Source organism: Alexandromys fortis, unplaced genomic scaffold (assembly GCF_014885135.2).
Source record: "Alexandromys fortis isolate MF-2015 unplaced genomic scaffold, M_Fortis_MF-2015_v1.1 scaffold_115, whole genome shotgun sequence".
Taxonomy (NCBI): Eukaryota; Metazoa; Chordata; class Mammalia; order Rodentia; family Cricetidae; genus Alexandromys; species Alexandromys fortis.
The window spans coordinates 228,927-255,210 of NW_026067989.1; the positions used below are offsets into that span (position 1 = coordinate 228,927).

The 26,284-nt window shown below is 41.5% G+C and overlaps 1 protein-coding gene across 4 annotated transcripts in view; it reads right to left on the reverse strand.

The window, feature by feature from the left end:
* Positions 1-26,284, reverse strand: part of Kif16b (kinesin family member 16B) — a 252,088-nt gene that overhangs the window by 28,156 nt on the left and 197,648 nt on the right. For all 4 annotated transcript variants that reach the window (XM_050159551.1, XM_050159548.1, XM_050159549.1 and 1 more), the window contains 2 exons: positions 24,820-24,909; positions 330-413 (listed from right to left, as the gene is read on the reverse strand). In XM_050159551.1, the coding sequence (XP_050015508.1) occupies positions 330-413; positions 24,820-24,909 (174 nt within the window). The remainder of the gene's footprint in view (positions 1-329; positions 414-24,819; positions 24,910-26,284) is intronic.

Consider the following 26,284-nt stretch of genomic DNA (forward strand, 5'->3'; position numbering starts at 1 on the left):
GTTAATTAATTCCGAGTTTTCTTCAGGGAGCTCTGTACTCTCATCCTGTATCACAGGCCATCTGGCTATGGGGAATATGCAGTACTCACTCACATCCTGCTTCCTAACCCTCAGAGCAGGGTGTCTTCTTCCAAATCAGAAAAACACTAGCCATGCCAGAGGGGCTAAGGACCTGGTTTGAAATCAAGTGCTACCACCACCCTGCTGCTTGCTGGTGCCATCTCCTGTGTTAATGAAGCAGCTTTTCACAGTCTCCAATAAAGACAAAGATTCCAATCAATCAAATGATGGGCGTTCTACACAGGGAGGCGAAAGGCTTATCCCCTTACCTCTAAGTGCGTCCGCCGCTCAGCAACCACTCTCTCGTCTTTGTTTCCGAACAGCTTCTTTGGGGGGAATTCAAGAGCAGCAAGCTGAAATACAGATTTAAAGAGCTACATTAAGTCATACGTATTATCTTTTGTCTATTATTAATTAAACTTTTTTTCTAGTGTCCCTATTATGGAGCGAAAAGAGAAGGTTAAGGTTTAAGGTGGTAGGTTCTGCCTCCAGTTGCCAGCAGCACTGAAGAGGTCAGGTAACAGTGGATCAGATTTCTCAGTGTCAAATGAGGAAACAGGAGAGTGAATTTGAACAGCAGACTTTAAAGATAAGATTCTGCACCATACAGTACCTTCTGTAAGAGAAACAAACAAGACCTATGATGAGACCAGAACCAGTGCCTGTACATCAGGCAAGAGCTACCTCACTAAGATCCTGTCCTCCATTGAGTTACTGTTACTTCTGTGGTTTGAAGTAGGATCTCACTCTGCAGCCCACGCTGGCTTAGAATTAAATATATATAGCCTAGACTGGACCTGAGCACAGGTGATTCTCCTGACTTATATCCTGTGTGTGGGAATTATCATCAGGAGCCATCACACCATTTTTATCTTATCTTGATGCATGATCTTGCTAATTAACCTAAAAATTGAACTTGTACAGTTGTCTAGGCAATTGTTAGTTTTCTATGGAAATGAGAATTTGAAAACTCCACCTACAAACTCCCTGGTCATTTTGTAAAAATATTTCTAAAATATATTCTAAAAATATTACTAAGGTCCTCTAAAAAAAATCTACATTGCTTTCTTTTAGGCTAGTGCAGGTGAAGATTACCTGGGGAAAAAAGGGCTTGTCATTAAATCCATTACCCCATTTCCTAAAAAAATAAAGATTTGGAAGTAGTTCTCTAGTTCTGTCTTAAAAGCCCACAGTCCTCTTCCTTAATGCTCTTCCTCCTGAAGGCACACAGATCATAATAAGAAGGTAGATTTTCTTACATGCCTGGGCTAGAAAGGACTGCATAGTCTGGTGACACCCTGACTACCCAGGCTTGCATCTGCAGAATGGATGCTGAGCTGCAATAATTGATGTTGTGGGTAAAATTCACTGTTTTCTTATTACTTACCTTTGGTGGACAAATTGAAGTTAATGAAGTATTATTAAGAAAAATAAATAAATATTTCTTCTACACAGTAGGGCACAATAGGCCACAAAACTCCAATTTATACCTATGCAAATCACTAAGGTGATTTAAATTTATATTGCCACAGCTGAAGCTAAAAAACATTGGAAACTAGCTTCTGTATATTTAGGACTTTAAAAACACAATACAACATGCTAGAAATACCAAAAACTAACGTATAAGAGAAAAACTTGACTAATGTTCAAACTCTGGGCACCCGGCACCTAGCAGCTGTGCCCCAGGAAGTGTTCTCCTTCCAGTTCCTTTTCCCCACTCTAGTAGGGCTAACAGTAGCCCCACTGACTTCTAATAGCAAATTTTGGTTCTGTTTGAATCTTGTGCAACTAGACAAGGCTCTGCCACTGAGCTGTATCCTCGGTCCTGTTTTCACCTTGAAAATTTTGTGACAGGAACTCATTAAGTTTTGGAGCCTAGTCTTGAACTTGCAATCTTCCTGCTTCATCCCTCTGAACAGATGGAACTATACTTCTGTAACACTAGGCAGGATTTCTTTCCATTTATGAAAGAATGCAGATGGCACCATAGAGGTTGTGTTTCTCAGGAAATTCAGGATCAACCTACCCCAGGATCCAGCAATGCCACTCTTGGGAATATGCCCAAGAGATGCCCTATCATACTAAAAAAACATTTGTTCAACTATGTTCATAGCAGCATTATTTGTAATAGCCAGAACCTGGAAACAACCTAGATTCCCTCAATGGAATAATGGATAAAGAAAGTGTGGAATATATATGCATTAGAGTACTATTCAGTGGTAAAAAAAAAAAAAACAATGACATCTTGAATTATGCATACAAATGGATGGAAATAGAAAACACTATCCTGAGTGAGGTAACCCAGACCCAAAAAGATGAATATGGTATGTACTCACTCATAAGTGCATTCTAGCCATAAATAAAGGACATTGATCCTATAATTTGTGATCCTAGAGAAGCTAAATAATGTGAACCCAAAGAAAAACATATAGTCATCCTCCTGGACATTGGAAGTAGATAAGATCGCCAGGTTAAAATTGGGAGCTTGGGGATGGGGGTGGGGTGGAGGTAAGGGGAGATGGGGAGAGAGAAGTGAGAAGGGGAGGATGGGGAGAGCTTGGGGAAATGGGAGGGTTGGGATGGAGGAAGGGTGGATACGGGAGCAGGGAAGTATATATCTTAATTAATGGAGCCATCTTAGGGTTGGCAAGAGACTGGACTCCAGAGGGGTTCCCAGGTGTCCAAGGAGATGTCCCCAGCTTGTTCCTTGGGCAGCTGAGGAGAGGGCGCCTGAACTGGCCCTATCCTATAGCTACACTGATGAATATTTTGCATATCACCATAGAACCTTCATCTGGAGATGGATAGAGATAGAGACCCATATTGGAACACTGGACTGAGCTCCCAAGGTCCAAATGAGGAGCAGAAGGAGGGAGAACATGAGCAAGGAAATCAGGACCATGAGGGGTGCACCCACCCACTGAGACGGTGGGCTGATCTAATGGGAGCTCACCAAGGCCAGCTGGACTGGGACTGATGGAGCATGTGATCAAACCAGACTCTCTGAACATGGCAGACAATGAGGGCAGACTGAGAAGCCAAGGACAACGGCACTGGGTTTTGATTCTACTGCATATACTGGCTTTGTGGGAGCCTAGTCTGTTTGGATGCTCACCTTCCTAGACCTGGATGAAGTGGGGAGGATCTTGGACTTCCCACAGGGCAGGGAACCCTGACTGCTCTTTGGACTGGAGAGGGAGGGGGAGGGAAAGGGAAGAGGGAGAGGGAAATCGGAGGAGGTGGAAATTTTTAATAAAAAAAAATGCAGGTTGTGTTTCTGGTTTTTGATTCTACATTTGCTGAGCACCATGCCTGGAGGATCCATCCATAGCTGATGTAGTGACAGTCTGCACATCCCCACTATTGTACAGTATTTTGTTAATGTGAATATTTTACAACTTGCTTGCTTGTCCCCCCCCCCCGCCTCCCCCTCCCCGGTGGCAATCACTGAGCTCTTTCTTACTTCTCAGTTTGGATATTTTGGGAACTAAGCTGGTGTGAATATTTTCTTCTAGGTCCATTGATGGACAAATTCTTGCACTGTTTTGTTGGTCATACTGTTGGGAATGGAAATGCTGGATCACTTTATTAAAACAAAAACAACAACACTGGACAGGCCTGTGCAAATGATTCCAGTAACTGACCCTCTTGCTGAAGCTCAGTTGTGTCAGGTCTCCACCAACACCTGGACCTGTGGGCATTTCATATCAGCAATTCTGGTAGGTCAGTAGTCATTTCTGCTGGGCATCATGCTTGCATTTCTTTGATATCTAATAATATTGAACATCTTCTCACTGACCCTCTTGGCCATTCAACTATTTTATGTCTTAAAAAATTGAAATTTAAATATAAATATATAATTTCCCCTATTCCTTTTCGTTCCACATCCCTTGCCATGTACCAGCCCATTGTGCTCTTTAAAATTCATGGCCGCTATTTCTTTGTTACATACATACCTATTTGTGCATGCTTGCAGGCATATGCATGTGTGAGTGTGCATCTAAACATACCTCCTGTACCCAAGGAGTGGGGAGCATATCAGAAAAGGGACTGGGAAGATTTTAAGAGCCAGAGGAATAGGAAGTATGCTGTAAGATTTCATCTTCTAGAAGTGCCAGAAATGCTATGCCCACAAAGTCTCATCAACATGCCTGCCTAAGCAAGGCCTGAACAAGGGTACCACCAACTGACCTGCTCACCTAAAGGGGAAAGTTAATGAGATTGCAACCCTAAACAAATAATTACAGGCAACTGGTGAATGCTGGGAGTGGGAGAAATAGTCTTGCCCAGAGGAGAGTCCCCAAATTGATTATTCAATACTAAGTGGTTAATCCTTAAATTATGCACACATTTGGCCTTTCAGAATGAAGACACTGTATTTTCTTTAGAAATTCTTCCTTCACTTTAATAAAGATGCCCCCGATGACTTTATAGTCCCCTTTCGAAGTTAACTGTCAGGAAGGTGGGAAGTCCCTCATAACAGCTCCGTGTGCCAGGGCAGAGAATCCTTGGGGTGGGAGGCTCAGCACTATAGGAGGATCGCCTGTCCCCCTGCCCCCAAAGCTCTAATTTTATTTCTATCATTCAACTTTCAAGGCAGAGTGAAAGACTAGAGGCACCAAAATGAGAGAGATTCACTCTGAATCTGGTTTGCCTTTTAACTAACTAACTAGCTGGACTTCTCTTGACCCACCCAAATATACTATACTGGAAAACACCACAGACAGGCTTTTATGAAGATTTAGTAAAGAGTGTTCAATGGGATGTAACCACGTGAATTATTAGTTGTTTGAGGTCTGGTGATTCACTACATAAGCCAATATTATACCTACGTGCCTTCATGCCCTCTACTTGGTAGACTTGTGGCTCTTTTGTGTGTTTGCTTATTTATCTATTTATTTATCTATCTATTTATTTATTTATATATATTTATTTTAAACATGGCTTTGTTGACACAAACATGTCTCCCCTGTGTTGCAGCTGGGAAGAGACAGGCCATCAGAACCTGTCTTCTGAGACCCATCCGACCTCAACTTCATCTTACACAAGTGTGTTCCCCTGACAGTGATGCTGAGAGTGTGGCAAGCAAGCTTTCATAGTTGGTTGCTTTGTTGTTTTCTCATGAGGTGATGTGGTTTCTGTCAGGGAAAATTATTTAGAGTCACCTCACATCCTCAGAAATGACACACTGAGAGGACTGCAGGCAGCTGGACAAGCCAGTAGCACCACTCAACTGCTCTTCCATGGGTCGCCTTCCTCAGATGGAGCCCAGTATTCTGTATTGCTGATATCCAGCCTTTGAAACAACTATGTATAAAGTATAAGCAAACTTCACATTCAGATTTTATAAAGAGTAGAAAAACACTAACTTCCAATGACTTCTGGGCATATATCCATACGGCAAAGACCTATTTGGAGGTGAAAGGCTCATCTCCTGTCATGAAAAAGTCAAAGAGACATCAGTAAGAACTGACTCCAGCTCTCTCAACACAACACTGTGGATAAGTCTGTGGCATGTGGAGGATGCTGCTGTGAAGTCAGCAGTGAACTAGGATAAGGAGGAAAGCAAGCAGCTCTCCCTCAAGTGTAATAAACCCCAGGCAGTACACGTGACTGCTGCTAGCCACCCAGCTCCACGAAAGCTGTCAACAGAACTTGGATGAAGACCCACACCCAACAAAGGGACAGAACAATAGTGGGCAAAGCAGGGGAGAATGACTGGACTGGGGAGAGTTGGGCTTCCTGTCGTGAGACCTCTGGACACATCCCCTCATCAAGTTCCTACCAATACGCGGTCTACCTAAAGACAAGAACAACTGACTATTCTGACACATAGTTAAGGAGAATGTCCTGGTTAGTTTCAGTTGTGAACTTGAAACAACCTAGAGTCATCTGAGGAGGGAGTCTCAATGGATGGATTGCTGTAGCCATGTCTGTGAGGGGTTGTCTTGACTGTTGATTGATATAGAAGAGCCCAGTTCACTATGGGCAATGCCACCTCTCAGCAATGCCACCATTAGACAATGCCGCCTCTAGGTAATGCCACCTCTCAGCAATGCCACCTCTCAGCAATGCCACCTCTAGACAATGCCGCCTCTCGGCAATGCCGCCTCTAGACAATGCCACCTCTAGACAATGCCGCCTCTAGGCTGGCACATTTGGGCTGCACAAAGAAAGCAACTGAGCATAAGCAGAGTCTGAGCAGGTAAACGACATTCTTCTGGGGTTTCTGCTTCAGTTCTTGTCTTCACTTCCTTCAATGCTGAACTGTGACTCAGAGGTATAATGTGAAATAAACCTTTCTCTACCCTAAGTTGCCTTTGGTCAGAGTGTTTCATCACAGCCAAAGAGAAGCAAACTAGAACAGGGAGAAAGGAAGGCACGGGGGAGTTGACTTTAGAAACTCTAATTGTTGGTTCTACGTCCTAGTGTCAGGGCTAAGACCTGAACAAACCAATAAGGAAAGTCAAAGACACAATGTCAAATACACAGGAAAGTGCCCCTGTTGGGGAATTATGTTTATAACCGCAACATTTTTCTGACCACAGCATGAAGGCACCTCTTCCTTCTGGCAGAGAGGAGCCCTCCACAGCTCAGCTCTCCCCTTCAGAGACTGTTAACAGGGGCATCCAGGCCCGACTATATGTTAATTAAGTTGAATAGATAAAATTGCCCTTTATTAGTTAAAGAATATTTAATATTAGTTAAACCAAGTAAATTTCTGATGCTTTAACATGACTGCTGGGGTCACCTAGTTTGTACAAGTTGGATAATCTTCTTAGTGAAAGTATTCTTAATTGATTAATTATTATTTTGCTCTATATTTTGCAATATAATTTTCTTCCATAACTGAAAAAAAACAAAACTTTAAGCATCTTTTAAAAAATTTAAAATTAAAATAGACTGAGGAAGAGTTAGAATAACTAGCCCAGGAAGCAGGGTGAGGAGCAATGGCTTTTGTGGCAGGACTTTTCATAGCTTTCCTCACCCTTCCCAAAGCTTCTCCCTCCATCCTAACTGCCTAGGGAAGTATTCCTTTGACTGGTGTACCCATGCAGGATAAGCTACCCTCCTGTGAGACACACAGCAGCTATCTGCAGTCCAACTGTGTGTATGTTCAAGGAAACATAAAAAAGTAGTGATGCTGACAATTTACATATGTCAAATAAAATCTAAAAAATGACTTTTAATGAAGAGTTGAAAGTTCTTACTTAATATTGAGAGGAAAAGAGAAACCATCTGCAGAGCCTGTGAAGTTCTGCAGAGCAACATTCAGAAATGTGAGACCAAAGACAGGTGGCAGATGGAGCTATGCGTGATAAGTGTGTGAGTCCATTCATGTAACATTTAGTACAGAATAAACTGAACTTTACCACAGGTATGTTAGCATAGCAAAAACAGAGCATACAATGTTTGTACTTGGTGCAGTTAAGAAATTAAGGTACCCACTGGGGGTTTGGATCATGTCCTCTATGAGGAAGGAATGGGGACTACTGTTGTTGAACATCTGCATGTGTGTGTGTGGGGGGGGTACATGTTCACAGGCGTACATGTGTGTGGAGGCTAGAGGCGGACATTGGGTACTTTCCTCAATCACTCCCTGCCTGAGTGTTTGAGACAGAGCTTCTCACTGAACCTGGAGTTCGACATGATCAACTAGATGGCTGTCAAGCCAGCTCTAGGGATCTTTTGTCTCTGCTTTACCAGAGATGGGATTTCAGATACATGCTTCTAAGCTTGGATATTTTTAAGTGGGGACGAGATCTGAACTCAGGTCCTCTTGTGCTTGCTCAGAAAGCACTTCATGGATGGAACCATCCTCCAAGTCCTACATCAGTTTATAGTCACTCCTAAACCCACTGTCTATGCCTGCTATCACATTTACATGGATTGGCTCCTCTGACTCAAATAAATGAGTTACCCACCCCCACCCCCCAAAATCAGGAATGGGCTCTGGTGTTGACCTGTAGTCCAACTAGGAATATATAGACGTATTAGAGGTGGAGCATTTGTTGTAGAATATTAGTTGAAGATGTGTTACATTCATTTAGGCTGTGGACCATTTGTTTAATGAGTCAAAGATGTGGTGCACTCTTTTATGTTGCCTTTGTTTAACTCTGTGAAGCTGTGTTACTTTGTCTGTCTAAAACACCTGATTGGTCTAATAAAGAGCAGAACGGCCAATAGCTGGGCAGGAGAGAGAACTAGGAGGGGCTGGCTGGCAGACAGACTAAATAAGAGGGAAAACTAAGGAAGAAGGCAAGGAGCAAAAAAAGGAGGAGAGGGGACACCAGGGGCCAGCCACACAGTCACATAAACAGTCATGGAGTAAGAAGGGGAAAAAGATATGTAAAATGAAGAAAGATAAAAAGCACAGAGGCAAAATGGAGTTAAACAGAATAATTAAAGTTAGAAAAGCTGGCTTGAAACAGGCCACGCTAAAGTTGGGCATTCATAAGTTAGACTATGTCTCCATGTATTTATTTGGGAGCTGGATAGCAGGCCCTCAAAGAGTAAAGAAAAAACAACTATAGGCACTGGTGATCCTTCCAGTCTTCCCTCGTGACCCAGAAACACTGGATTTTTTTCCTCGTTCTGGTTCCTTGTGCTAAGAAGAAAATTTCAAATCCAATACCAGTCTTATCAGGTATACTTCCCATTGCCTCTCAAGCACGTTGTATGCTCATTTTACAGATTTCAGGACCTCATTGTTCTAACCTAGCAGACCGACTACATTTGATTTTCATGTGAAATCTTGTCAAAAACAAACCGCAGGTGAACAAGCTCCCTTTGCTTCCCTTTGTAACTGCAGACAAAGGAAGCTCGGCGCCCTGTAGTTCAAAAAGATTAAAGTCCCTGCAGTTCTACAGTCCTCACAACAACTGACTTTCAGGGCAACTTGGGTAATTCTTTCTGATTGTATAAAATGTTGGCGATATTTGGCATTTAGTACCAGTGGGGAAAGTCCTCTTTCTTCCTATATGGTTTCATGAAAAACAAGGACAGTATTTACCCTGTACCATATTGAGGGTCTCATGCTGAAAACACAATGGCACCAAGAACAATTTAGACGAACCACAAAAGTGAACAGATGGTTCTGCCTAACAATGAAGACAAATATCTTTGTGCCCCGCTTGCCTCCTCCAAAAGCACCCCACAAAAATCAAAGAATGAGAAGTGGCAAAAAACTGTAATTCAGGGGACTGTGACAGCTCAAGCCAGAGAACACTCTGGATTAGCATCCTGAGGAGGGGACAGGGTGCTGAAGAGGTCACTCAGAATCTTGTCTATTATACCTCGCCCGCTTTATGATATGGCAGACCACACAGGAAAGCAATCACCCACACGCTCAGGCTTTCCAGCCACACTGAGATAAAAATTATGTATCTGAGTACATGGGAAAGGTAAGGATGCCCCTGGGGAAGCAGGTAAGGTTGCAGAAAGGAGAGTCTGCAGATCCTAGTCTGCTGTGCTAGACAAAGATAGGGCCAACAGGCAGGCCTGGATCTTTACCATCCACAGCCAGTGATCTACTGCCCTTAATACCTGAGAGGGACGAAGAAGTGGGGAAAAAGGTAGAGAGGGAGGAGAGAGAAGATGGGAACATTTTAAGAATTCTAAGCTACTCTGGGCAAACTTTCCCACCCTGCTTTCCTCCTCTCTAGTACCTCTGTATAATGGCACTTACTCACAAAAATAAGGTCATGGCTTTGGATTATGTTGGATAAAACTTTTATTAAATGTCAGATGATGAAGACATACGTTAAGATAGTCAAATGACGCGACTATCTCAGACAAGTGATTATTCAGTTACATATGAACCACACAAATCATGTCTCAACAACAACAACAACAAAAACAACACCCAAGAAGCATATAGTATGCAGACTGAGGAATAAGCCAGCCCTGGAGTAGTGGCTTGCTCTAGGTCTGGGACAGAAAAGTTACAAGATGAGAAGAACATAAACCACAGCATGGTCTCTTAGTGGCCACAGCTGGAGGCAGCTGAAATGCAGACGAAGGGAAATACAACATTGTCTAGAAACCAGAATATAACAACTCAGTAATTGATTAAATAAGTCAAAAGGGAAGATCAGATTAAGTAAGTTCTCCTGCAGAATTCTACATGGTTTGCGAATACACAGGAAGCTCAGGTAAGTGCAGTCTTTCCATCCCTAAGACATACACTGGCTGCATGGTGACATGCTCCAAAGAGCAGTACAGAAAGGCCTGTGGGCAGGCCTGCAGGGCAAGAAACTCAACAGTGCAGAAGCCTCAGCCAGATGATCAGGTCAGTGTCAAAACTGGCGGCTCACACTGACAGGAAGTGATGGCATGAGACTTCACTCCTGTCACCTGCCGTTCCCCAACCTATAATCCTCACCCAGTCATGAGAAAACATGACAGAAATCTCAACTGACAACATTCTGTAAAATTCCTGACCAGTGTTGGAGCCATTATATGAAAAGCCACATACTTGAAATTGTCACAGAAGGAGATGTCTAGAGAAACAAGGAATAAGTGCAGTATAGGATCTTAGACGGGATCCCAGGGGGGGAAATACTGTACAGCCTGGGGTCAACAGTAGCGCACCCATGCTGGCTGGTGGTGCCAACTGCGCTACTCCAGTGGGGTAGAGGTTACAGAGGGGAAACCAGCAAGGTATCTGAGAACCCTCTAGACTATCTTCATCACTGTTTCCTGTGTTCTAAACCTTCCACAGTGAGGCTTATGGTTTCTGATCCTGTATGTAAGGAATTTGGAAAGCAACACTTCTATACCCACATAGGAAAAATGCTAAACCAGGAAATCAACAAGCCTTCTTAGATAAGCAGAGAAGTGGAGTCTCATGTCATGTCACTGACCCCCAACAGCACAGATGGGTGTGGAGCCTTGAACTCTGACAGGAGCGCTGTAAGCTCAGCCCAGCCTTGTATGATTGATAGAAGGTCTGAGAAGGACTAGGCTTAGGGGTCAGGTCTCCAGGAGTTTAAGTTCTAGGATCTCAACTAAGGAGAAAAAAGTCCCCCCAGCATGTGGCAGGGGGCAGAAAGCCAAGGAGAGGCATCTTCAAACAGGCAAGGAGGAAGGTGGAAGGCTTCAAGGTGGAGCTCCCCAAACACACTCGGTGATAATAGTCAGCTATGAGTCAGCTGAAGAAAGCTCTCAGAAGTAGGAAACCAGGATAAAGGACATTGGCTCTATTAAAACGTACACAGATGATTTACCAAAGATTCATTACAAAAGGATATGGATATTAAATAGCCTGACAATACGGAAATGATAACGTTTAAAACTTGGAGGTGGACATAGAAATTATATTTACTTTAGGACAGTCAATTTATAGTTTGAGGACATAAACACAGTGTTTGAAAACTGTGACAACTTTAACACTAATTTTGTAATAATCCTTTTCCTTGAAGTCACATTGATTTTAAAGGACTTATATCACGTGGTAGAGACACTCTCAAGTCCAGCACCTTCTTCAGTTTTGCTTTTTTTTTTCCTTTCACTTCTGTTAAATGCAAGTCAAATTCAATTGGATGCTTGTACTTAAAACAGCATATCTAGAATGCACACAGTGTTTAAAAGCTGCTTCGTTCTTTGCTCTTCATTCTTTTAATTCCTTTTTAATCATCTATGTCTCCATCCCTTTATCTGTGCCTATACATTTCAATAATATGATTGCATTCATTAGGCAGGGACATTCATTATGCTTAGAGAAACACTGCATAAACCACTCGTCTCTTCTTTTTCTTATATCATGTACAATATTTACATGATATAAGCATGCATCATTTTTATGGTAACAATAAAAATGATTATTCTTTCTATAAATTTAATGGAATAGTTAAATGAGCACTGCATGTCTTTTTGTTTTAAAAACCTATGATTGGGGGTGACTGGATTTAAAATCTCAGTTCAGCATGGATTATGCAATGGAGATTAACTTGTAGAACACTCTAGGTCCTGGCTTCATCATCTGTCCAGTGAAGGAGCTGAGCAGGGATGCTCATGTCTCCTCAGCTGAAACCCTGTAACTCAGGTTCTGCTGATTAAAATTTCTCTACACTGAGCCACAAGTGGCACCTAAGACACACAGCAAGGGTTCCCCCATTATCTTGGCTCTACTGTATGCTCTCCAGGGGTGCATGTTACTTCCTTTAAAGCCCTCACAACATTCTCACCTGAAGGGAAGCTCAGATGTCAGCGAGGATGAAGCCCAATGTAATAAGGGAACATGTTAGTTTCCGCGAGGTTATAGAACACAAAAAGGACAGGCACGAATGGGGACTCAGTATTCACGAGAAACCCCCCAAAACGGCATCTTTTCCTGCTATCACCATTACCCTCCAAGCAGGAGTGGGAAATGATGTGAAGGCATTTGAGCTCTTCTGGGAAAACTGTATATTAAAGTTAAAAATGATGAGTGAGGTCAAATAAATTGAGTGTTTGTGGGAGATATGACAGGTCTAGAGAGTGCTGGAAGAAATTTTAACAACAGCTCTGTGGCCTATTTTGCATAATTATGAAATTTGATTATGCAGAGCAAAATACTGGAAACAAACAGATGAGGATTAAAATAGCGCATTTTTTTGGTCTAAGAGAAACAGTAACAACAAACTTGCTCTGCAATTCAGTAAATAAAACATTCTAAAGACAAAAGATGAAATTGGAAAAATGAAATCAGTATATTGAGGCTGACTGATTTTCCATGGAATATGTCTTTTTCTTAGTACATTCGGAATCCTCAAACCAAGAAATTAGCTTTATTCTGGATGGGCAACAACAGACTGTGTCAGGTTAAAAACAGAGCTGTATGAAGAACGTTCACAAGAGGCACTCAGGACTAGCACAGACATTTTACGTAGTTATGCCACTAAGTTTGGGAGACCAGAAACATTAAATATCTATTTATCCATCTATCAAGCATATGCATTTGCATGCATATTAGAAATAAAGCCAGGATTCTGTCTGCTGCACTGTGGTATTTCTTACTGACCCGAGTGAACATTTCACGTATGTCTAGTCTAACTTTTCTCTTTCTGACTCCCTGGGAGCAGACCTAGCTCAAGTTTCTTCAGAGTCATCAAGCTCAGACTCTGGCTTCAGTGTTTATTACATCAGTACGACAGGTCAGCCAGGCTGCTGCCATCGGAAAGGCAAGCTCAATGTAACAGAAAAGTTTGCTTCCATTAAAAGCTTTTTGCTCTTGGCCAAGTTCACTGTGGGCTGGGAAGTCTAGGCAGTCTTGAAGGCAACAAGACAGGGAAGGGTTTCCTAAGTGGCATTGTTATTACATCAGATAGAAATAACAGAAGCCTTAAAATGTAGAAAGTAAGTAAAGGAATGCCCTGCTTGTGTTTTATGATTTTTAAGAGTAAAGTAGATCAAACTGAATCAATGAAGGAAAACTGAGTACTAAGAAAGCTAGAGTCTTTCCAATACAAGGAAATCATGTGACTTTGTTTGAATATGTGTATTGCCATTCTTCATTACTTAACTATCCACCCAATGTAGTGATATTTTGTTTGTGCTTTAACAAATAAAGCATGTCTGAGAATCAGAGTATGGAGTTACCCGTGTTAGTTAGCCATAGAGGCCAGGCAGTGGTGGCACACACCTTTAATCCCAGCATTCAGGAGACAGAGGCAGGTGGCTCTCTGTGAGTTCAAGGCCACCCTGGGCTACTTGAGACTGAATCAGTCCAAAAGAAACAGAGCCAAGTGATGGTGGCTCACACCTTTAATCCCAGCGCTGGAGAGGTGGAGATGGGAGGTGGGAGAAGATAAAGCTGTGTGGAGAGAGGAATTTGAGGCGGGAGGAGACAGAAGCTCAGGATTCCGTCTGAGGTTTCACAGAGAAGGCCTTCAGTCTGAAGACTTGTAGAGACAGGATAGTCCCTCCATTTGGTCTGAGGATTTCGTAGAGGTAAGAACTAGTGGCTGGCTGCTCTGCTTCTCTGATCTTTTGGCTTTCACCCCGTAATATGACTCCAGGGTTCTTATTATTAAGACCAATTAGAATTCACGCTACAGCCCCCCATTCAAGTTTTAAAGATAGAACATGGCACTGTCACTGGTGAAGTCAACTCCAGTCTGCCTTTTCCATGAAGACACACCTACACATAACCAGCAGCTTTGGAAACAGCTGTACCCTGCAGGCTTATAGTTGTAAATTTCAGCCGCCCCAGCCTTTGAGAAATGCAAATAAAGAAAACTCATCAAAAGGTTGCCATAATTCTCACAGCTGACTAGACGGAAGCAAATTTTGACTACTCAAAATTAATAGCAGCTCCCAAGGCCTTATAAGAACAGCTGTCACTAAGAAATACACTCACAAACAAAAAAGCAATTCTCTCCCTAGGTTGATTTGTTAGTGGCACGCAGCGTCGGCCCTTCAGGAGCACTGAGCCACCTGCAGACCTTTGATGGGGTGGCTTGTTCCCACTGCACACAAGATTTATGAGCACCTGACCCGTGCCCTCTTAAGTCTGAGCACATACTTAGCCCTCGTGAAAACACCCATTGAAGGAATAGTAAGGCAGGAAGGACTCTGTGGGTGGGTCAGTCAACAAACAAATCCAAATAAGATAAATCACAAATACAAACTACTCTTCTCTTCTGACCAAAATGCTCCAATATTGAGGCATTTCTAGCATAAAATAGGGTTTGGGAATGTAGATAGGGCTGCATGACTTCTAGCTATATTTGGTACAGAGATTAATTTTCCCACACAGAGTCTCACTCTTCCTAACGCTAGTGTCAGTTCCATTCAGGCGTGAACCAGTGAAGACAGATCCGATAACATTCATGTATGTTGCAATAATTTTTGAAAGAAATACAGTCATATCTGTGAATATTAAATACCGAGTTTTGCAGAATAAATAAGAAGTTGAATTAACCTCAATGCTTGTATTTCCCAGTCCTTGCTATGATGTTAATTGTCTCTTTCCAGGACTGAAACAGGCCAGAACATGTCACTGCAATGACATTCAAAAGAAGGGCAGAGTTTCCGGTTATCTAAGCTAGTATGCATGGGGACTTGCTATGGGCAAATTTTTAAAGAGAATAAATGTTGTGACAGTCGGACTCCTCTGCAGCATTATGCAAGTGTTCCTGGGATTCTACAGTAAACACAGTCATGGAGAGGCAGGCTCACAAAGAGCATGGGACCAGCAGCCTGCAGACACGGCCATGTTTACTTTAAATTTTTAATATGACTCTTAGCAGATCTGTCTCTGGGTTTTTCTTTGGCTTCTTATTTCTAAAATGGAAAGCTAGGCTGCTCTGTCATGAAGGCACTTTCAAATGCGTATTTCATATCTGCAAATCATTTCTAGCTGCTATCTAACTGTCCTTCCTTGCCACATAAGACAGAAAAATTCAAGCCCATACCTCTAGTGACTCAAGACTCCTTCATTGTTCATGCCTCAGCCTGTCTCTTTGTTAATGTTGAGACTATTCCTCACTGACTATCAGTATTTAGCTAGAGACCCATGATAATAAGAAAATCAACTAGTGTTGCCAAGATGGACGCAAAGAAAAAGACCAGGCCATGCTTTAATTAGGGTCCAGAAAGCCTCCATCAGGGACGGCCGCTCCATCACTACACACTCTGGAGCAGACATAAAATCTACACAATTGACATTTCCTAGTCTATGGTTGATTTCCATATTTTGGAAAAACCTTTCAGGTAATTCAGTTGGTCTTTGTTTCTCTACTCACCCCTGAAAGAAGGGGATTTAATACCATCTATCCACCAAGCAGAGAGGACGGTGTGGTATAAACCGCTCAGAGTTACCTGGGCCTCAACGATAACATACTAGGTCAGAAAACTGGCTGCCTTTTATTTTTGTCTACATAGCTATCTACTATTTAAAAATTCAGGGCGGCCAAGAGCTTTGTAAAACTGAATTTATTGAAAGCTTACTGGATGTTCCCGTGGCTACAGTTGGTAGTATTATAATTTGGGAACTGAGTACATCTGCAATTTTTTATATTAAATTTGGAATGCTGGATATAAACCTATTTAGAAAGGATTGCAGTGATGGATGGTAAATAGCTCTCCAACACAAATATGAGGCCAATATTTGGCTTCTTTTATCATCTTTATTTGGTGCTGCTTTGGGAAAATTACTTGGAAAATAAAGGTGAGAAATGGTTCTATGAGCACAAACTGAAAGTCCACATACAAATGAAATAAGCTCTTGTCTAACTGCTTTCTTCCCTCCCAGTGGTACTCACTGGGAACCCAGAGAATAGCAGATGGGACACAAAACTATTTCTCTAGCACAGTAACCTACCAGTTTTACTACAAGATTCTAAAATTATTTAAGATTACTCAGCTTTGTAAGGAGAAAGAAGCTTCTTTAGGGATGTAGGTAGTAGAAAAGGATTGTGTTTGACACTCCAGAACTTTTGCGCTCACTTATCTTCAAGAGATGAGTTAGTTATGGCACAGACAGGCAGCCTGACCTACTCCATATAACTTATCTTCACCAGGAATGGACAACTAAGTTCCCTTAGTACTTGCTTTGATTGTGTGTGTGTGTGTGTATGAGTAATTTTATTGACTTTTTGTGTATGAGTATTTTACCTTCACATATGTCTGTGCACCACCTGCATGCCTAGTGCCCACTGAGGCCAAAAGGGGGCATCGGATCCCCTGAGACTGGAGTTACACATGATTGTGAGCCACCATGTGGGTCCTAGGAATTGAACTAGGTTCTCTGGTAGAGTAGCTAGTGCTCTTAAGTGCTGAGTCATCACTTGGGCTCCTTGACTATATATGTTAACACAAAATGTCCAATTTTCATTGACCATTCCTTTGCCTGTGGGCATCCAGCTTGAACTGGCTTTAGAATTCTTTCTAGGCTCAACAAACTATAATTGCATCAATTACTTAGAAAAGATCATTGTCATGAAAGACTAAGGTGTTTCTATCTTAATTGGTATTGTACAAACACAATTTAAAACTGTAATCTTTGACAAGTCCATTCAATAATTCCATCACTTCTATGTACTGTTCCAAGATGTTTGTACATTTCCTTTGTTTTTTTTTTCCAAAGAGTTCTAATAAATCCTTCCCAAATCTCCAGTCAAAAAAAAAAAAAAAAAGAAAAAAGAATTCTATCTAGGCGAGAGCTACAAAACAGTCCTCAATCAACTGCAATACTCAACTGCTTTCCTCATAAGGCTTTTCTGAATTATGGCGCACGCCTTAGTCTCTACCTGCTGCTTTATGAAACTACCTTAGTCGGGGCAATGTTTTTCCAGAAGTCTACTTCTGGAGATGGAGAAATTCAAGACTAAAGTGAAGCAAATGTGGTGTCTGGTGAGGGCCTGTTCATCACAAACGCCATCTTTGTTGCCCTCCTCTGGAAGCAGAGAGTAGTTAAGCAGCCTTTGCTCGTTGATTAGAGCACTAATTACTTTCAGCTGAACTTCACCTTCATGCCCTAACCACGGCCCATGGGTCCCACTATAATATCGATAATATGAGGTAATTTCACACATGAATGTGAAAGGCACAAATGTTGAAAGTCTGAGGCAGTTTCCTGGAGGCCAAGGCACTCTGAAGGGAGAGCTGTTAGGTAAGTGGACTGAAACAAAGACCATTAGAATTGTGGGCAATGGGCAGCTCCTTTGAACCTGCTACAAACACCAAACGCCTCTTGGGAGTATGGATTTCTGGTCCTATAAAAAAGTATTTATTAAACAGCACCAGAGCCTAGGACAGCTGGGTACAAAGCCAGGGTGAGGTTGTGCTTGGCCTTTGCTATTCATTCTAATGGCTGAGAAGTGGTGCACACTTGAATGTTTGTCTTTTTCCTTTTAGCTTCTTACTGAACATGATTCTTAAACTTAGACTGCATCAGGAGCCATCAGTACACACCAGACGCTGATTGTATCAGGCCCATCAGTGCACATCAGATTCAGCCTGCATCAAGATTCGTCAGTGAACATCAGATTTGGCCTGCATCAGGATCCCTCAGTGAACATCAGATTTGGCCTGCATCAGGACCCCTCAGTGAACATCATGGACTCCAGACATAAACAGTAATTCTATCTCCTCCTCAGAGGAGTGAGAGAATACATAAAGGAAGCTCTGTTCCTGAGGACACAACTTGGTTGATATTTAAAAGACACACTGACTCAGTGTATGGGTGGGTGGCCCTTGGACTTCCCACAGGGCAGGGAACCCTGACTGCTCTTTGGGCTGATGAGGGAGGGGGACTTGATTGGGGGAGGGGGAGGGGAAGGGAAAGGGGAGGCGGCGGTGGGGAAGAGACAGAAATCTTTAATAAATAAATAAATAAATAAAAAGACACACTGATTTTGGTAAAGTAAAAGAATATGATTTTTATATATACACAAAAGAGGACTGTGGAAATGATATATGTGCAGATTCTTAAAGATACACAGTCTGACAGATGCTGCAGCAACCTTCAGAGCTGCCTGCAGTCTATGGGAGGCTGTCACCATCTCTTACAGACTAGCTGTAGCATTATCAGTGCATAGATGTAGAATCTAAAAACAGGGGGTTTAATTTGATTAAGATTCTGTATAAGGTCAATGGAAGAAGCAGGGAATGAAACCCAGAAGGAATGACTGGCCTGTCTAATACATGTCAGTACACCACGGGGACAAATTAATTCAAAACAAAAGGACCAGCACATGTGGATTCTGGAAAAAACTGCTAATATTAAAGAAAATGCATAAATAAAAAATGACAAATTTACAATCCCCAAATAGTGCAACAGCCCACTTGTTCTGACAGAACAGGAACCACCTGGTGTCTGTACTACAACCATGTGCTGCCCTCCTTCCCCTTTATTACCAAAGAAGCCGTCAGTGGTGCACACCTTTAATCCCATCCCTAGGGAAGCAGAGGCAGGCAGATCTCTGTGAGTGTGAGGCCAGTGTGGTCTACAAAGTGAGTTCCAGGATAGCTAAGGCTGTTCCACAGAAAAATCCCATCGTGAAAAATGAAAATAAATAAATAAATAATTGGGAGGAAATAACTCCAATTTAATTTTTCCTCCTTTGGGAAATGTGCATTGTCACTGTCCTGAAAGAAAAGGTCTAAAGCTTTGTTTTCTGTCCTCTCAGCCTCAGTCCCTCCATTTCTGGGTTTATGGAACCGAGTGGCTTAATTGGATAAGTTATTCTGCTTTAAAAAACCCCTGGTTCCTTCTGCTTTGTTGGAGACATGTCAGGCTTCTAGTGATCAATAGCTCCTTATTGTTGTCATTGGCATACTATCCACAGGTGTGTAAAGGACCCTGTGGGGTGTCAGGTGATCAGAGGGTAGCTGTCCTTGAAGAAGCATTACAGTAAGCAATTGCTCACAGGAATGGGGCTTTGTGAGGAGACGAAATGAACGATGGCCATGAAGGAGCTCTAGAACGTTCTCTCATGGGTGATGATCTTCAGGGCTCTCATCTCACCTGAGTTCAATATAGTCTCCCTAGTTACTTAAGGACAACTGAGCAATTATGAAATTCCTTCACAGAAGAAGTTTTACAAGTTGACCAGAAGTCACACAGATATGTTCATAAATGTCCAGAGAAGACCCACAACAGGAAAAAAAAATCTGGAAACTGCCCTAATGTCCTATAGAATTCTAGAAATCTGAAAAGCTGCTAAGTCAACTTAGTTGTTAGGCAATACTGTCCCTGGTAAAAATGGCATCCCTCCTCCACCCAAATAAGGTATTTCTTGAAAAGTTGAATGACAGCTATCCAAGTAGAAAGCCACAGCTTTCTCTTCAGTTCTAGGTGAATCTAACCACATGCCTATTGTTGGGGCTATGCAAGTTCTGCTTATGGAGACAATCATTCCACAGTAGCATGGGATACTAGGTTTAAGATACTCATATTTGTCCATGGCTGCCTCATCTCATAAATACGTAGGCAATTACCTGCAAGATGTGAGGCAAAGGGAACAACGACTAGACAGCCTCGTGTACTGACTGCAGAGTGCTGTAGGCTCTCGTCTAGCTTCTGCCTGCAGGCCAGTGGGAGTTGAGGAGGCAGGGGCCCTAATGCTCTGTATAGCCCCTGGGAGTCTGTTGAGCCTACAGCTATCGATGGACTCAAGGGAACCCTGATAGATGCTGCAAATAGATACCTCTGAGGCTTAGGTTAAGATAAACTTCAGAGGAGATTTGGTATATTTACCCAGTATAGGTGATGCACACCTTTAATTTCAGAACTTGGGAGACAAGCAGATAGATCTCCATGAGTTTAGGCCAGCCTTGTCTACATAGTAAATTTTACACCAGCCACAGTAGGAAAACCCTATATCCCCACCTCCACCAACAACAAGACACACTTTGGTATACCTTCCTCAATCTTCAAGCATGCACTTAGGATCTATTTGAAGCCTGAAAAGGATCACTGAAACAACATCATCAAAATCTCCATAAAAGGAGCTGTCACATCCAACTATTTTAGAGTGTGTCCTCAAGAGAACACACTCCAGAGGGAATGTGAAAGAACAGGATGTAATTTTAGACAAAGTTCCAGAAGATTACAGGCTGTAACTAAAACTGAAGCTTTAAGGTGTCAAAGGATTATCTTAGCAAGTATATTATAGATTCCGTATATTTTGAATTCCACTGTGCTTTTCAATTTTCTTCCAACTTGATCAAAAAGTTAGATCCTTGTAATGAGTAAACTTTATGTATGTATATCATTCCAAAACCTTATCTTTAAACACTGTTACTCATGCGATGAAGACAAGAATAATTTTCTACCTCCACAGAAAGAATGAGCCCAATGTGGTGACAGAGTTGGGTAAATAAGGTGCATTCCCACATGTCCATAAAACAGGTGTCCAGGAGAGAGAGTTCCAGTGTCCTTGCATAACACCTGTGGCTTACCGGAAGCAGCTATGTTAAAGTCATGTGCCTAGTAGGGTGTTTTTAGGTCAGAGTATTTGGATGTAGAAAATGGAGATTAATGTTACAGACAGAGATGAGACAGTATGAAGTCTAGTGACAGAAATAATACTTAACAAGAACCCAACAAATAGTACTAATCTTGAAATGCAAGAGACACTTAAGGAGTAAGAGAACATGAGGCTGAGACACACAAAAGAAATCCAAATTTACTGGAAGGTACACAGCAGACAATCAACTCAATATTCAAGCTCCACCTTGAAATGTTAAATGGAAACTACTGCTTTACTCTGATGGGGTAAGATCAATATAGAATTAGAATAAGGTACTATAAAGATTTGAGATGTAACATGATTCTTTTAAATTCCAGATTTTAATAGTATTCGTTTAGCAAAAGGAGATGAAGGCAAGTATAGTGGTGCATGGTCAACCAGGGCGCTCTCTCTCTCTCTCTCTCTCTCTCTCTCTCTCACACACACACACACACACACACACACACACACACACAGAGTCACCAACGAAAGAAAGCAAACGACAAAAGGATAAATAGAAAATTAAATAAAGTACCTGACTTCCTACCCTGGCCTTGGCCCCGTGACAGGAAGCAACTCTTCCTGTCACCCACAAACAGCGCTGGGCGCACAGTGCAGTCAGACAGAAAGTGACAGGAGGTACAAAGCTCTGCACCAGGCTCACCGTCGCTGAGCACCTACATGTGACTGGCTGTGGCAGCTCAAAAACACAGCGCACCAAGGCTTCCTTCCCACATGCCAGGCTTGCTAGTCTCAGACCGCCACCCACTCCCATTAACTGTTCTCTGTGAAATGCATTTACACAAGCATTTCAGGACCCTCCTTCATAACTAATGTATTTTGTCCTCAGGATAAAGTAATTATAAGTCACAAAATTGAACTCAACGTGGAAAAGCAATTTTTGCTCTTGGGTACCATCTCAATCCTGAGGCTGTGTTTAGGAAGGGGCCCCTGTGAGGACACGTCAGGAATATAATGGTCTAAATGCTGAACCGTAGCTAGCAATTAAAACAGAAGTAAAGGGGTTCTCACTATTGCTGATCTAAAAGCCGAATTTTACTTTAGAAGTTCATATAGCTTCCTGAACAAACTGAAGTCTTACCCTTTATCTTTCTTGACATTTCCACTGGGTGTTTAAGAACATCTTCAAACTTAATCTATCAAATATAATTCTGGATTTGAGCTCTCTGCCATTCTAGAATCCTTTCTCCATTCGAGTGTTAAAATGACCTTTAAACAGCGACACTGGGTCACTTTGTTGCCTTGTTTTACTGACCCATGGCTTCCCACAAATAAGAATACCCTAAGTGATCATGATGTCAGTTTCTGCCCTCATCCTGACCACGTGTGCCATTATCACACACTTTTGTTCTTGGGTCATAACCAATTTGGTCCCACCCCAGTACCTCTGTATCTGCTGTTTTCCTTGACTTAAGATGTGTTCAGCTCTAGATCTCAATGCTTGTCTTCTTCACAATATTCAGACCTCAGCTTCTATCTCTTTGAGTCTTGACTGGCCTGCCTGGTTAAAAACTAGCCAGCTTGCCTAGCTCGTATACCACAGTACTGGTATCCTGTTTTATTTACTCTGTGGCACTTCACTTTATCAGAAAGTACCTAAAGTATCTGCTTATTGTTCATCCTTTCTAATTCATAAGAAGCCAGAATGTCACTATCTTATTCTTAGCTAGTCACAATAGAGTTTCTAAATACAGATCTGTGAATGAAGAGGCTAACAAATAAAGCCAGTTCGGTTTTCTTCATTTGAAGATAATATGTCAGCTTGTTTACATAAACATCCTCCTCCACAGAAAGACTTTTACATACAACAGTCCCTGTTTAAATCTCCTTCCTGATACCAGGCAACCCCTGGACTAAGAGTCTCTATCATGCCAAGCCAGGTAAGTGTTCTTTTATCGTATCTTTACAGATGGCTTTTGTATTGGAGTTTTCTTTAAAATAAAAGCACACCAACAGAGATGTGCACTGGTTCCTCTTAAAACTCTTCTGAATCTCTCTTCACTCACTTAAACTTGAATTCCATCTGGTCAAAGATCCCAACCTGAGATGGCTTTTCATCAACATATCAAGTACCTTCTGTCCCCACTGCCCTTCACTGTATTCTTCCTAAAATGCAGAAGACTAAACTAGAATGACACCTGCCACACAGCCTTCCTCAAGACAATCAGTTCACAGTCCGCTCTCTCCATAAGAATCTAAGATATGTAAGAGCAAAGACTTTTGCTCCTGTCCACTATAGTACTATAGGAAGCTAGAGGACTGAATATACAGAATGAGCTCAACTAATTAAAGAACTGGAATAATCATGGAGTAAATGGCATGTGCACATGTACACATGCACGCAGGTTACATCTTCTGTTTCAAAGACAACACTTATTCTATTTGTTACCCTGGTGCTTTAGTGACATTAATAATATGCAAAAATCTACTCATTATTAAAGAACTGATGTAGTAACTCATAACTAGGAAGCTAATGAGCTGTAAGTTCACTTTAAAATCAAGCTGTTCTGTGTATTTAGTATGTATACAATATTCTTGTTAATTGTTAATAATAATTTGGGCTATGAAGGTAAACTCAAGAAGCAAACTTCATGACTTGAATTGATATGGTTACTTCTAGAACAAAACCTTTTGAGAATACTGAACTATACAATGCACACTAGAAGCTTCTCCTTAATTCAAAGATGGCTTGATTTTAACTGGGTTACCTTGAGTCTTTAAATCAAGCAATAATTATATTTAAAAAAATGTTACCTTCTATTTTATATGGTTAAGAGATGGTAAAAGCTGTGGAACTGTTAAAGACATTGGCTTATTGATGTGATTCAAACTGGACTAAATTTCAGACTGCAGAATGTCTGGGATTTTATAGACAGTGGTGGGAAAGTACTTGGTGAGGGCGCAGAGGGTGAACAGTGACTGTCGACTGTTTTGCAGCAGCCCAACCTAAATTACTACAGCGCTGAACTTCACACAGCATCTTCTGCTGAGTAGTCACTGTGAGCATCTGGGAATGCACTTCAGTCCAGCAACATTTTTTTGTTTACTTAAACTTGTTTTAAAATCCAGTCTTTGTCCAAAAGAGATTATTAATGTATCAATACACTTGAGTATCCAATCTATGCAATACTTTCTTGTTTCTAGATAATTTCATGTTACTATTTATCCTTTTCTTTACTGTGTGATGACAAACTAAAATCTCATGACTGATTTCTCATTAAGTAGAGGATTAAGCAGGAATGGAGTCTTTAAGAGAAAAAGCAGTGAATCCAAGCTAATAAATGTGTCACTATTTTGTTTTAGTAGTTTGCTTTGCTTTGTTTTTTGTTTTTGGAAACAGGGTTTCTCTGTGTTACAGTCCTGGGTATCTTGCAACTTGTTTTGCAGACAACAATGACTTCAAACTTACAGAGATCCACCTGCTTCTGCCTCCCGAGTCCTGGCTCATTTTAGTAGATGTTATTGTTTAAAAGATATAAATTGATTAAAATGTCTGAAATTAACCATATGTTTATATAAATAATGGACTTTAGTTCATCTCTAATATTTTCAAAATCTGTGTTCAGAAAATCTTTCAATTTTGTACAACAGAGTAAGAACAGAATGAAGACAGTAACTTTGACAGATGAGTAACTGAAATCAAAGTTGGTGATAGGATCTAGTGTTGGGAGAGAGAGAGAGAGAGAGAGAGAGAGAGAGAGAGAGAGAGAGAGAGAGAGAAAAGATGAGTTAATGCAATCAGCTCACTTACTTTATAAAATGAGTGCTCTTAATTGGAAATAATCATTTCATAACTCACCTCTGCATACTTTAGCTTCAATGTTTTATGCATTTCTCGAAAACGACTGTAACGCCTGAATACAGTCCATGTCTCATCTAGGACAGAAATCTATTAGCAAGGAAGCAAAAACAAGTCAGCATTAATTACAAGAAAAAAGTAACTAAACTTTTAAAAACATAATTTAAAAATTAAATTAAAAGTGATTAGCATGTAAAATATCTCCACAATTGAAAACATTAATCTAGCTGCATTAATACAACTTATAAATAGTAAGCATGTCCTACTAAACACACATTATCTGCTCCCGAGTCTTATAGGTCTTATTATAAATGACACCTTTGTAAAGCTAGGGGCAGAAGACCACCTCCTAATGGGTTCCAAGGTTCCAAGAGTATTTCTTAATGTGCGGATGAGATGACTCATAGGTAAAGGAACCTGCCCCCAAGTCTGAAGACCACAGTTCCACCCCCAGGACCCACACAGTTGAAGAAGAGAGCTGATTCCTGAAAGCTGTCCTTTGACCTCTACATGCATGCCATGGAATACACATTCCAACACACACACACACACACACACACACACATACACACACACACAGTCTAAAATAAATTCTAAATAAAAAAAATATTACCAGAAAAAAGTGTCTTGTTAACTCGCCATCTGGCTGGTAGAACCTAGAGGGATACCCTTTCGGGTAGAGCAATGTGTTCCATGTAAAATGTCTAGTGTGGGTTCCCGGAGGTCACCACACTAGATAGCAGAGAAAGACGAGGAGAATCATAACTAAAAAAGGGAAGAGAAATGTGAAGCAAACCATGGGCGTTGTAGGAATGCCGCTTGTTTATTTCCCCACCCAGACTCCCAAAATAACCACAGAGAAACTGTATTAATTAAATTACTGCTTGGCCTATTAGCTCTAACTTCTTATTGGCTACCTTTTACATTTTAATTTAACCCATTTCCATTATATTATATTTTACCACGAGTCTCGTGGCCTACCGGCCAGGTTCTAACCCCCTTTCTCCTAGCATTAAGCTTAGTTTTCCCTGCCTAACTAAGTTCTACCTTGCTACAGGCCAAGCCAGTTTCTTTATTCATTAACCAATAAAAGCAACACAAAGACAGAAGGACCTCCTACATCACATGGGGGCATTAGAAGAGACACCATGAAAGAACACTCAGGTAGAGCTTCAGGAGCTAGTGTCTTGAATCCCAGCACAGCCAGATTCTGTATAGGCAAATGAGCCATTCTGGGGTTGAGGGTGAGAGCTTTGCACAATGATGCATGTTTTTGTTATTATGCTTCTCTATTTTTCATTAACATTTTAATAATGGCAGGTTTCTTCTCATGAATTTCTCTGAAATCAGGCACTTACATAAGAAACAAGGAGGTACTATGGAAGTGACAATGCAGATGCCCTGCATCTGAACCCCGACATTGAAGCCAACATGCTAGGCACACAAGCTGGAAAGCAGTGCTGCT